Genomic DNA, 13,730 nt, shown 5'->3' with positions numbered 1-13,730 from the left:
GCAGTCAGAGAAGCCTGGCAAGGAAGGGTATGGGGGGCAAGCTGTGGTGGGTGCAATAGGATGCAATAGACTATCTGAGGACTTGTAAAGTCAGGGATTGATCTGGGTCCATTGCTTTCTATTTATTAGACTAAACAAGGTGTCACCCCTGGTGTTGTGGGACTGAATTGTATAAGAGGACACTTGCTGAGCACTGCCCTACCATCGCTTAGTTACATGAGTCTCTGTCTGTCCAAGGACGCTGCTCCACCAAGCCTCATCGCCTGCTCCTTGTGATTTGTAGTAGGTGCACAAGAGGGTGGGGACTCCACTCGAAATGAAGACACGTGAATTGTGACAAATGTTTACTTTCCCCTAAAAGCCCTAAAAAAGGAAACTCGCTGATCTCTAGCTGTGACTCAATCCGACCAAGTCTCAGGATGGATGACAAGGAGCCTGCTGGCCAGAAGGACCCTCCTACCATGGACGTGTGGTCAGCTACAGGTCAGTGCATAGGACGTTCAGGGTCAGGGCTTAGATTCCCAGAAAAAGTTGGGTCCTCCCATCTCTCCCTCCTTTTGAACTCATTATATGACTACAATATATCTTTTTCTTTTTTATTAGTTTGAGGGCTCAAAAAATTGTTCATGTGATTTGTACATTTATCACCCTAATGTATACAATTACTTTGAGAGATATTGTGTAGTGCGCAAGGAAGGTGCTTACGTCCTAAGGGGCTGGTCAAGTAATAATAACAATAAAAATACATATAATAATAATTTTAATAAAAATAAACAAACATACAAATTAACAGATATCGACAACATAATATCAATAATAATAATAATAATAATAATAATAATAATAATAATAATAATAATAATAATAATAATATAGTAATAATAACAAATATACAAATTAACAGACAACAACAATATTATAATAATAATAATAATAATAATAATAATAATAATAATGGTAATAATAATAATAATAATAATAATGTTCCCACACAGTAAAATAATAACAAAATACGGTCATAATTTTTAGGTCAAATTATGTCGGTATTCTGCCATTATTTTATTGTTTGTGAACATAACCTAATAATAATATAATGTATAATAATAATAAAAATACATATAATAATAATTTTAATAATAATAAACAAATTTACAAATTAATAGATATCGACAACATAATATCAATAATAAAAATAATAATAATAATAATAATATAGTAATAATAACAAATATACAAATTAACAGACAACAACAATATAATAATAATAATAATAATAATAATAATAATAATAATAATAATAATAATAATAATGTTCCCACACAGTAAAATAATAACAAAATACGGTCATAATTTTTAGGTCAAATTATGTCGGTATTCTGCCATTATTTTATTGTTTGTGAACATAATCTAATAATAATATAATGTATAATAATAATATTAATGATAATAATAATATATTAAAAAATAATACAATACAATCCCGAACGTCTCAGTTTGAATCCCACCGCCTGGAGAAGGTGGAGGCAGCCTGAGGACTGACTGGAAAAATCCATGAGTACTGCCATGTATACAGCCATAGGTATTCATACAAACCCGAACTTTCGTCAAGTTTGCTCATCTCTACTTTTAGCTCATTTTATGGAGAAAAATTAATCTAACGAGGAAAAAAAGTACCCAAAATTTGTCAAAAAATATTTTTGTGAAGTTTTGTATAAATGTGTTCCAGTCCTAAGGGGAAAAATCAGGATGCTAAAAAAACAACAACATACCAAGCAGAAATTGTCCACTCAACCAGTCATTGGCGGGTTATCACTGTGGTCAGAGTATGGCTGAGCAGGCAGTTCCAGTGGGGTTGACTTGTACAGTGAGCAGTAGGGATTGGGAGCGCTGAAATTGCAATGGCAGGGAATCAGGGCAGGTGAGTATGCTTCCTATATTAGTGCCCTGACTCACGATAAAAAATTTTCTGAGGCAGGAATACTCCTTTAGGGTGCCTTCACACCTACCGTATCACAGTAGAAAATCCGCTGCGGATCCGCAGCGGATTTGACTGTGCGTATTTAATGCTGTGTTCATTCATTTAGTTAAATCCGCTGCAGATCTGCTGCGGATCCGCAGCGGATTTTCTACTGCGATACGGTAGGTGTGAAGGCACCCTTAAGGGAGAACTCTGGTGAAAAAAAAAACAGTGTGGGCAGGGGGTGTAGTAACATAATAGAAATAGAAATAAAGAAGTTAAAGAAGATATACTTACCCATCCCCAGTGCTGCATCACTGCTCATGGACCTTCATCTCTCTCCTGAAGCTCCCGTTTCTGCAACAACACAACGTGGCTAAGGAATGCCCGCACCGCTACAGTCACTGACTGGCTGAGCAGGCACTTCCAGGGCGTTACAATACAGGAACCTGGGAGTAACTGGAGACCCAGTCATTATAATTTCTTTATCATATTCCCGCACTGAATTTTTCATTTTTTCATCTAATAAGTCTTTGGAGTTGTGTAGAATTTATTATGCTACATGTGTTATTTGCTTCATGGCAGGGGCGTAGCTAGGGGTTCTGCCTAGGGGGGGCGAGTGAGTCTCAGTGGGCCCCCAACTGATTATGTTACCCATAGGGAACCTTAGTAGATGACAATGCTTTCTAAATAATAAAGGGTATTTTCTACCACATTATTCATAGTGAACAGGGACTGGGAACAGTGAAAAAGACTTTCTACATTTCACACATATATAATCATGTAAAAATAAACGGGTTATCCAGCATTGCAAAAACATAGCTGCCTTTTTCCAGAAACAGCGCCACTCTTCTCCAAAGCTTGGATGTGGTAGTGCAGCTCAGTTCCACTAAAAGAGAATGGAACCAAGTTGCAATACCACAAACAACATAGAGGAAGCTATGGCGCTGTTTCTGTTTTCTAATTAGCCATCCATCCATTCTTCTATGTCTTTATCTCATATCTAACTGTCTAATATCTATCGAGCAGCATGAGGACTACACCATAGCTGAGGGTCAATGACCAAATTAGCACCGATAATCATGGTGTACAGGGTATATAAAAGCAGCCAATTTATGCCTCCATGTAGTATTAAGACTCAATTTTAGCCCTCACATAGTTCGTAGGGTCCTTCTATGCTCTCATATAGTAAAAAGGCCACCATCTATACCCTATCATAATATATTATTTGTATCCTCCATGCAGGCATTAGTGATGAGCGAATAGTGAGATATTCGAATATTCGATATTCGTACGAATATCCCGCGAATATTCAAATATTCGATTGAATATTCTATCCCATTAAAGTCTATGGGAACAAGTATTCGATTAGTGAAAAACATCTATTTGACCATTTGGAGGGTAAAACCGGAAGCTGAGGGATTTGAACGCATATCGAATATATATCGAATATTCGCGGGATATGTGTACGAATATCGAATATTCGAATTCAAAGGGGCCAGTACACATTTTGTCAGGGTATACGAGGAAGAACTAATAGGGTGACAGCACCCCACATGTCTTACATCTTACATGCTGAGATCTCAATAAACAGAGATGACTCTGATCCCAGCTGTGGCTAATAGCTGTATAGGACTATGTTCACATACCATCTTTTTTCGTCAGTTTGATGGCCGTCTTTCAGGACGGTTGTTATTTTATATTGACAGGCCTGATTGTATATATAACAGCTGTTGTTCTGACTCAACGTTGTCCTTTTTATGTATTTTTTATGTATTTTTTTTTTCCCTCTCTAATTTTAGTCCTTTTTTATTCTTTTCTGTATTCCTATTCCTTTTTTATTCTTTTCTGTATTCCTATTCCTCTTTTTTCTTCTTCTACATTAAAGGCTATAGTCACACAACGTATGTGTTGTAGAAATAATGGCAGTTGCAACAACGGCTGTCATTAATACAGCACACATGTATGTGAAAGCATAGAATACCCGCCAGAGTCTATACACATAGTATATACTCCGGCTGGGATCCCTAGCGGTGCCGCAAGGAACTGACATGTCAGTTTTCTGCGGCCGCTATTCAATGAATAGCGGCCGCAGAAAAACCTGTCAGTTCACACAATGGAGCATGTGGCTCCGGCCGCACGCTCCATTGTGTACAGCGGGGGATTCAGATGCGGGCGCACACGGATGCACCCGCATCCGAATTTAGCGAGAGTAAAAATAATCCGGCCAAGTCATGGAACGGCTGGTGTCTTACAACGTGTGAACATAGCCTAATACTGGTAAACAGGCTTAAAATGTTTGTTTCTTCCATTAAATTTTTGCGTATTTTTAACACTTATTTTTTTCCCTTATTTATTTTTCCACTTATTTTTTATTTTTACGCATTTTTAGCACTTTTAATTCTATTGGTATATTTCGTTCCTCTGTATTTTTTTTTCCTCTCTAATTTTGTTCCTTTTTATTCTTCTTCTACATTATTACCAGTTAACATGCTTAGTATGTTTGTGTCTTCCATTGAATTATTCATTCTTTGTCATTTTCCTAAATTAACCCCAATCACGTGAGTCAGCAGTTCTAGCCGTGAGTCCCAGGAAATGCTGGTAATGTACATGTTTAATATATGAACGCTGCTCTGACCAGGAAACTACTATGTTTTCAGCTCCTGTTACAGGGTAGCTATGGCTTATCTCTAGGAAACCCGATGAGTCAAATAGAGTATCTAATAGCTGGTGGCAATCCGCATGCTTGGCATATGAATTTTTACTAGCTGAACACACTGAGCTTTAATTATCACATGTATGAAGAGATGATCCGCCTCCATCCACCGCTGCTACATGAAGTAATAAGACACCGGGGTGACACATTTGGTTGTCATTGCGGTATCAGTCATAATTCTCTTTGTCATCTATGCAGAGCAACTCTAATCCAACTTTCATTGGGACAAGAGGTCAAGGAAAGGATCCATTTGACTCGCCATGTGTATTATCAAAAATGTTCCAGGCGTGGTGAGGGTTGTCGACAGTTCTTTCATCAATCTGATTCCTAAAGCGGCACTCCGGTGTAATTCCACCCCCGCCCCCCTGCTAAGGCCAAGCTGGTAATTCTCTTTCCGGCAACTTTCTTTAGTTTTGGTTCCGTTCCGACACTAAGTGAATCCCACAATGTGTGCTGTGTTACATCGGGTGTCAATGGCTCTATATACTTCTACAAGACCGATATTAGAAACCATTGGAGAAATGTGATTTTTAGTCCCAACAGCAGATTTCAAGGGATCAAGGGGGGGGACACATGGTGTCGGAGTGGGACCTGGATAGGGGTTGTATATTGAAAATGCAGTGGACAATAAGAGAATTACCACCACGGCTATTTACATCATGCACAGTATTATATATTCTCTCTTTTTACATAGATATGTTCAAGCTACATATTAAAAGGGAACCCGTCACCATGAAAATGCTACCTAATCTATCGCCATCATGTTATAGAGCAGGAGGAGCTGAGCAGATTGATATATATCATTATGGGAAAAGATTCAGTATAAATTGTAATTTAGTTATTGAAATCTCTGATGTTTCCATGCTTAAAGGGGTGCTCCAGCGTGGGGGACTTTTTTGGGGGGACCGGGGAGGAGGTGGCTGAAATAAAAGACGTCCACTTACCTCCCCAGTTCCAGCGGCGGGTCCCGCATCACGGCGCTCCGGTGCCCGGCCGCTTCCCGGTGTCTGACGCCGCCCGAGACGCTACGTCTCAGGGCCGCTCAGCCACTCATTGAAGGAGGCGGGATCCGAGCGGACTTCAAACGGATCCCGCCTCCTTCACTGAGTGGCTGAGCGGCCCTGAGACGTAGCGTCTCGGCCGGCGTCAGACACCAGAAAGCGGCCGGGAACTGGGCACCGGAGCGCCGTGATGCGGGACCTGCCGCTGGAACCGGGGAGGAAAGAGCCCCCACGCTGGTGCACCCCTTTAAGAGTCCAGTCTATAAAGTGACACCGCCCACTGGACTCCTTATCAAAGACAGGTCAGTTTTCGGCAGATGCTATTCATTGAATAGCGGCTGCACAGACATCAGTTCAGTGGTGAATTGGGATGCGCCCGCCGAATTCACCAGAAACGCCCACATCCGAATTCACCAGAAACGAAGATCATCAGGACGGGCGGTGTTACTCAAGATCATCCAGGCCAGTACTGCAGTATCGGTCTGGATGATCTTCAGTAACACCGGCCGTTCTGTGACCCGGCCGGGTCACAGAACAGACGGTGTTATGCGCCATGTGAACGTGGCCTCAGCTTGTTTGTTTTTTTATATGACCCATAGCTGGTGGGGACCCAGTTCTAGATTTTTCATTGAGGCTCCTGAACTTCACGTTTCCTTTTTTGCATATATTCCCATAGACTCAAAAATAAACAAATGGGAATATCAGAAGGGAAATATTAAAGCTTGATAAAACTACTAAAATTGTCATCCGTGCATTGTTCAGCCCCAATGCATACACAAACAAACCTATAAGTGTGAGTCCTGACCTGACGGAGCTTAGATGAGTTCTCAAAATAGGAACTCAGAACTTTCCACTGGCACCGAATGTTCCTCTGGTGACCCCGGGTCATCCACGTAGATAAAACTATTGGGCAGGTTCTGAAATTCCTGAGAGGGACCACCTCTCCATTAAATTCTATATGGATAACAGAACCAGCAAAAGAGGGTCATGGGACCCCTACTTTCCCAATAGGTGAGGGTCCCAGATGGTACACCCTGTTGATATGCCAAAACTATTCAAAAGGGCAATACCGCCATAATACTTTCAACCTTTTTACCCTCGCAACCGGAGATACCATCTCGTTGGTGCAGTCATCTGGGGTGGCTACAGTAGGTGGTGATATTTTGATTGGACACTTGTCACGGTGGCCAGGAGTGTTGATGCCCAGCCCCGGGTATACTAGCACTAGACTTTGTAAAGGTAGCACTAGGTGTGTGGGTGCAGGTGCAGATGAGAACAGAATTTTCAGTGCAATACAGTAGAAGGTAAAAAAGTACGCAAAAGATATTGACAAAAATGGACGTACAACAATACCTTTTCTCCTGATGGACAACACGAAGTGCTTGGCTTAGATGCTTGGAGTGTAGGTAGTAGGTGAGACTTAGGTGTAGTAAGGTTCAGGGACCTTGCCTCGTAGTGCAAAACTCTGCTAGGACAACTTCAAGTGTGAATTGTGGTGAAGAATCGCATACTCACAGTTAGGACTAAAAAGAAAGTAGAAGAAGAAAAAGACCGCCTTTTGCCAGAAGAGCCCACAGAGTGTCAGATCCGGTAGTCCCAGGATTAAACAACTGGGTGTAGCTAACCCCTCAAGGTTCCCTGAGTAAGTCGAGCAGATTTCAATGGAGTTCATCGGCTTAGGCACTATGCTCCACTGTGGATCAATCCTTGATAGGTGGATTGTCCTGAGTATCTTTAGGGTACGTTCACACGTACCGGAACCGCAGCGGATTTTCTGCTGCGGATCTGCAGCAGATCCGCAGCAGATTTAATCTAAGTAACTGAACACAGCATCAAATCTGCACCATCAAATCTGCTGCAGATCTGCTGCGGATTCTGTACGGGTGAACGCACCCTAAGGATGGTTTTCCCAGGTGGCAATTACCCATCCTCTGGGTTTAGCACTGCATAGCTTCTATCTCACACAACTCAAACAGAATATCTTCTCCCTCCAACTAACAGAAGACTAGAAGACCGCTTAGGAGGGCCTTGGGCCAGGCCAGGCCTAGGTAGAGACTATAGAAGACCCTCTCACCAGGAACTAACTATCCTATATAGGGTGACCAGGACTAACCTCCTATTGGTGGGGAAAGTGCTAGAAGGGGTGAAGTGTGAGAGTGTGATAGGTGGGAAAGTGTGAGGCACCTAAGCCACTGATTGGGCAACAGATAAACAGTATTACAAACAATGTTGTTAACCCTTTAGATCTTCAGCTGTGCTCAGAAATAGGGGAGAGTGAGACACCAAGTGAAAAGGCACTAATCATCTCAGAGTGTGACACCTATCACAAATACCTTTTGACAGGTGGATAAAGGAGTAGTGACACACCTGTACTATGACACTACGTTTGTCCTTTTTAGCGCTTATTATGTAAAAAACTATGTAAGTGAGGTTTCACAACTAACATTACCATCACTAGTACAATGCTGTATTTGTGCATAGATTGTGACCATGGTTAGGCATACCTAACACGTGTTGGCTCTCTAATGTGGACACTTCTTTCTAAAGAAATATTAGATACATATAGTATACACTACATGGGGGACTTTTTTATGCATTATTAAAGGGGTATTCAGTCAGTCAGGTTAAATACATAATGAATCATCCCCCTACCTGGAAACTAACAATTCCTTCCATACTTGTTATTATCTTTTCTGTCTTCTTCCCCCAGTTCTGAGCTGCTGCTTTCTGCTAAAGCCACAGAAAACTGTGTGTGAGCTGTTCACTCCCCCCTCTCTTCATGACATGGCTTATGGAAACAGTGTCCCGGCAGTCTCTGCACTCTGTAATGCTGGAGGGTTAATCTGAGGTCAAGTTGCTGATGACCTCACTGTGATTAACCCTCCTGGCATTACAAAGAGCAGAGACAGCCGGCCAGGGACACTGATTACATGAGCAGTTTCATGAAGAGAGGGGAAAGGAGGGAGTGAACAGCTCACACACAGTTTTCTATGTCTTCAGCAGAAAGCAGCAACTCAGAAATGAGGGAAGGAGACAGAAATAAAATTATCAAGTATGGAACGAACTGTTAGTGCCCTATTGCATGGGACAATTATCGTTTAGATTATCGTTTAATTGTTTGAATCTAAACGATAATTGTTCGTTTGAAGAGCAGTTATCGATTAACGACCGAACGAGAAATCATTGATCGTTTAATAAGACCTATTTTTATCGCTGCTCATTCGCAAATCGTTTGCATGGAATAAGATGTCTTTCGGTCGTTCGCAGTAGTGACAAACGCAATAGCGATGACTGTCCAGTCATGATGGGAATTGTAGTTTTTCAACAGCACATGGTGTAAAGTGAAACAGGCCCAGTTGCCCCTAGCAACCAATCAGATTCCACCTTTCATTCCTCACAGACTTTTTGGAAAATGAAAGATGGAATCTGATTGGTTGCTAGGGGCGACTGAGCCAGTTTCACTTTACACCATGTTTGATAAATCTCCCCCAATTTCTGTCTATTGATACGACCTGCTGATGGGTATCTATATATCACATATCAATATATTATTTTGTTAAGGTTTCCCCTTGACCCAGATGACGGACACAAGCATAGGGTAATAGCCTGGCAGTAAGGACACTAAACCATTACTATCAGAGGTATATAAGCCGGGCTGCCTTCAGGATATGTTCACATACGGGATAAATTACATCGATCTCCGAGATGAAAAGATTAGAACTGGTGGGATTAAATCCGCAGTCGGTGTAGGTGAAATTAAAGCTTGGGATGTAATACGCCCAGTATGTGTGTTGTGGGATTCATACAGAGGACTTGCAACCTGATAGCAGTAAATCACCCATCTGTCTTCATGTTAGGCGGATACTGAGAGATGTAATGACGGCCGGGAAGACATCTGTGGTGCAAACTTCTGAGTACTGAACACTTAAAGTGGTTGTGGCAGATTAGAAAGACGTGGCTGCTTTTTGTCTTCATGCTATGACTGCGTGCGGATCTGGATGAAGTCGGTTGAATGAATCCTCAAGTTGTTAAAGGGGTACTCCGGCGAAAATGTTTTTCTTTCCAATCAACTGATGACAGAAAGTTCTGCTGCGTTTACACGGAACGATTATCGTGCGAATTATCACGTTAACGATCGAATTCTAACAATAATCGTACGTGTAAACGCAGCGAACGATCGAGCGACGAGCGAGAGATCGTTCATTTTGATCTTTCAACAACTTCTCAAATCGTCGTTGATCGTTCGCAAAAAATTCACAGATCGTTCCGTGTGAACAGTCGTTCGCCAATTTAACCAATGTGTGAAATAGGCTTAAGCGATCGCAAAACGAATTTTCCGTACGATATAGCATACCGTCTAAACGCTGATCGTTATGAAAAAAAAAATCGTTACTCCAACATCCTTAATCGTACGATCGTGCAAATTATTGTTTCGTGTAAACGTAGCATTATACAGATTTGTATATTACTTTAATTAAAAAATCTCCAGACTTCCTGTACTTATCAGCTGCTGTATGTCCTGCAGGAAGTGGTGTATTCTTTCAAGTCTGACACAGTGCTCTCTGCTGCCACCTCTGTCCATGTCAGGAACTGTCCAGAGCAGAAGCGTATAGAAAACCTCTACTGCTCTGGACAGTTCCTGACATGGACAGAGGTGGCAGCAGAGAGCACTGTGTCAGACTGGAGAGAATACAACACTTACTGCAGGACATACAGCAACTGATAAGTACTGGAAGACTGGAAATTTTTATATAGAAGCAATCTCTTTTCTTTTCACCAGAGTACCCCTTTAAGGTAGGTTGATTTTAAAACTATTCTAAAACTATAGATTTCAGGTGAAGTAACAACCCTCTGTAGTACACAGCTGCAACTTTCAAAGTTGATTTGAAAGAAAAAAAAAATCATTACAGTACCCCTTTAATATCTATTGCCATAGTCAGTTATGTTGGGGTCGTCCATCCCTCCAGCCCTGCCGGGTTGCAGCTCTTTACCCCATCACAAGTAGATTGTAAACTGGAGTAATATAGCTGGAGATACTCTACTGACATAACAGGAGCACGCTAATGCTGTCAGAAAGTTAGACAGATTTGTAATATACTTCAATTTAAAATTCACAAGTCTTACAGTACTTATCAGCTGCTGTATGTCCTGCAGGAAGTGGTGTGTGCTTTCCAGTCTGAATCAGTTCTCTCTGCTGCCACCTCTGTCCATGTCAGGAACTGTCCAGAGTGGTAGCAAATCCCCATAGAAAACCTGACATGGACAGAGGTGGCAGCAGAGAGCACTGTGTCAGACTGGAAAGAATACCCACTTCCTGCAGGACATACAGCAGCTGATAAGTACTAGAAGACTTGAGATTTTTAAATTGAAGTAAATTACAACTTTCTGGCGCATATGCTATTAAAAATAAATAAAAAATCTCGGGAGTGCCCCCTTATTTGGTTTATACTACAAAGGTCAGATCAGTGGCACCATGAGGGGAGTAGGGTGGGAAATCATCATATTGCCATAACAAATATGTTATGAGTTGCAACAGTATCAAGACCCATACTGATGGTATGTGACCAAGGTCACAGGTGCTGATCACATGACTAGATGACAGGTGATGAGTGACGGCGTCTCGGTCTTACTCTGTTCGTATGTTACACATAGCAGGCTGTTGGGTTTTTTAGCCTTTACCAGTTTACACATCACACTATGCTATACATTCTTAAGGTATTCTATTGTAAAAGGAAGATGTAATCAGGGTATTATTATGGGGTAACTAAAGGTTATTGTTACAGAGGTCAGTACATTACTATTTGTATATTACTAAATAGTCAGATGGGTGTGACCTTTAAAGGGGAACTTTCAGCAAGCAAGACCAATCTAACCTGCTGATCTGTCCCTATTGCACAGGAGATGCCGTGGAGGAAGGTATGTTAAAGGGTTGTTTTTCTGGTTTCAGAAAGTTATATAGATTATCAGCTGCTGTATGTCCTGCAGAAAATGTTGTTTTCTTTCCAGTCTGACACAGTGCTCTCTGCTGCCACCTCTGTCCATGTCAGGAACTGTCCAGAGTAGTAGCTCCATTCATTCTCTATTCACTCTCTATCCGGCAGCTCCATAGAAAATGAATACAGCGTCTAAGTGGTTAATGGCAGATGGCAGCGCAATTGCCGCAGCTCATCATGCATGGTGAGGACCCGGCTGCTAATAGCTCTCATAGAGCTCTTACACATTATGACATCATAATGCAGGAACTATGACGTCCCGGGACGTCATTTTGCATCAAGGGGTTAAAGGGTTATCCCGACAAATAAAACATTTTTTTTTTATTATTATTTCTTTAATAAAGTTATAGAACGTTGTAACACAACTTTATTAAAGGAAATGTAATTTCCAAGGTGTGACAAGGCCCCTCTGCTGCCACTAGTGGTTGCCTCAGGAACTGCAGGGCTGCAGAAGCCAGTTACACAGTTACCACTGTGTTTCATAGTAAATGAGGGTTTTGGCCTTGCTCTGGATCAACACAGGAGAGTTATAGGTTGATCTTGATGAATTTTTGTCTGTTTTCAACCCTATTATTTAACTATGTAAATCCCAGTTTATTATTCTGCAGGAGCCTATTAGGTGGATGGGTATAAATCTGATATAGGTTCCCTGGACTTATTATTAAAGGGCGGATCTACCTATAACAGTACTGGACAGATATATAGATATAGTGATCCTTTAGGCAGGGTTTGGTAGTTCATACATGTGAATACACGTCATTGTGTCTGCAGCATGTCAGTGACAGATCCAGCTCCAATACAAACCTATGCATCAACATGATGGTTTCCACAAAAAAAACCAAAGCTGTTTCGCGCTATACAGCACTTCTCCAGACCCTGGAGAAGCGCTGTATAGCGTGAAACAGCTGTCACCTGATATCATCATGGCCGATTGGTGTCTTACCTGCTGAGTTTTATGTAACTATGGACATACATAAATAAATTTAGCACGATGTTCTGCACGGAATGCCGCCCCTTCTTTATACTGATATTAATGTGGTGATATATTTAGAAGACTTCACAGAAGGCTGGATGTGTTACGATTCCCTATTGCAGGGTGTAAGGTGAGGTTGTAACTTGTAAGCCACACAGCATGGACTCTGGATGGAAACCCATGACGGGTCCAGTGTTGGTAGAAGAGCCCTTCTTGTACAACTACTTTCTAACTACTAGTTAAATGATTCTCTCCATTCGGGTAAGAAGAGGATTGTAGAGATGCATATCCTCTCAGAGTTGGCCAGGGCCAACAGCAGATTGGATAACCCCTTCAAACTTTTCCACACAAGGCCTAGCACAGAAAAAACTTGTCTGTTCACTAGTCTAAGCTTCTTAGCTAGACTGAACTGGGGAGAGAGGGTTGGACATGAACACTCCTCTCTCAGATCCTCTCTGGTGGAAGGTAATGTGACCAAAATCTCATACATCCTTACATATTACTGGTGGAAGTGCAGATTATTATTAATCCTTGTACATCCCAAAATCTTAGTGTAGGTAATTCAGCCCCAGTCCATATACCACTGTACCCTGGCACCACCGCTACAAAGGCAAAGGAACCAAAAGCTTCCATCTCCATTCTCAGTGTAGTGCACAAACACCTCCTGGGAATAAGAGTTTTTCCTCGAAATCCTCTTCAAATGTCATCAGTACAATCGCCATTCTACATGCAGTCTGGACTTCAGTAATAAATTTCCCTCCATATATTTATGGAAACAATCATCCTATTTTTAAGTTCCTGTGCAGCTCTGTCTATTGCCATGATGTGATATCATCCCCACTATCAGATGGATCCTTCATTGCTATTTACGGCGGGCGAGGTCCTTGGAGACCGAGAAGAAATCTAGACTTTGGAATAATTGAGAAATTTGGATTTCATTCATTGAAGTCAATGGAGGACACAGCAGTTATGTCAGAGGTGCAGGAAGGAGCTCTCATGTGGAAATTCAAAAGGGGGGGGTCTGGTTTAGAAAAAAATAAAAAATTAGGACCAATAAGGACCCTTGTCTACAGTAGGGACAATTTTCTAA

General features: G+C 41.5%; 1 protein-coding gene across 4 annotated transcripts in view; it reads left to right on the top strand.

The window, feature by feature from the left end:
• Window positions 1-380: 380 nt before the first annotated feature.
• Window positions 381-13,730, top strand: part of ANO1 (anoctamin 1) — a 135,516-nt gene continuing 122,166 nt past the window's right edge. For all 4 annotated transcript variants that reach the window (XM_069965208.1, XM_069965206.1, XM_069965207.1 and 1 more), the window contains exon 1: window positions 381-483. In XM_069965208.1, the coding sequence (XP_069821309.1) occupies window positions 420-483 (64 nt within the window). In that variant the 5' untranslated portion in view covers window positions 381-419. The remainder of the gene's footprint in view (window positions 484-13,730) is intronic.

The sequence above is a fragment of the Dendropsophus ebraccatus genome, chromosome 4 (assembly GCF_027789765.1).
Source record: "Dendropsophus ebraccatus isolate aDenEbr1 chromosome 4, aDenEbr1.pat, whole genome shotgun sequence".
Classification (NCBI taxonomy): domain Eukaryota; kingdom Metazoa; phylum Chordata; class Amphibia; order Anura; family Hylidae; genus Dendropsophus; species Dendropsophus ebraccatus.
Note: the sequence above shows the minus strand (reverse complement) of the source record. Positions and strands in the feature narration are given on the sequence as shown.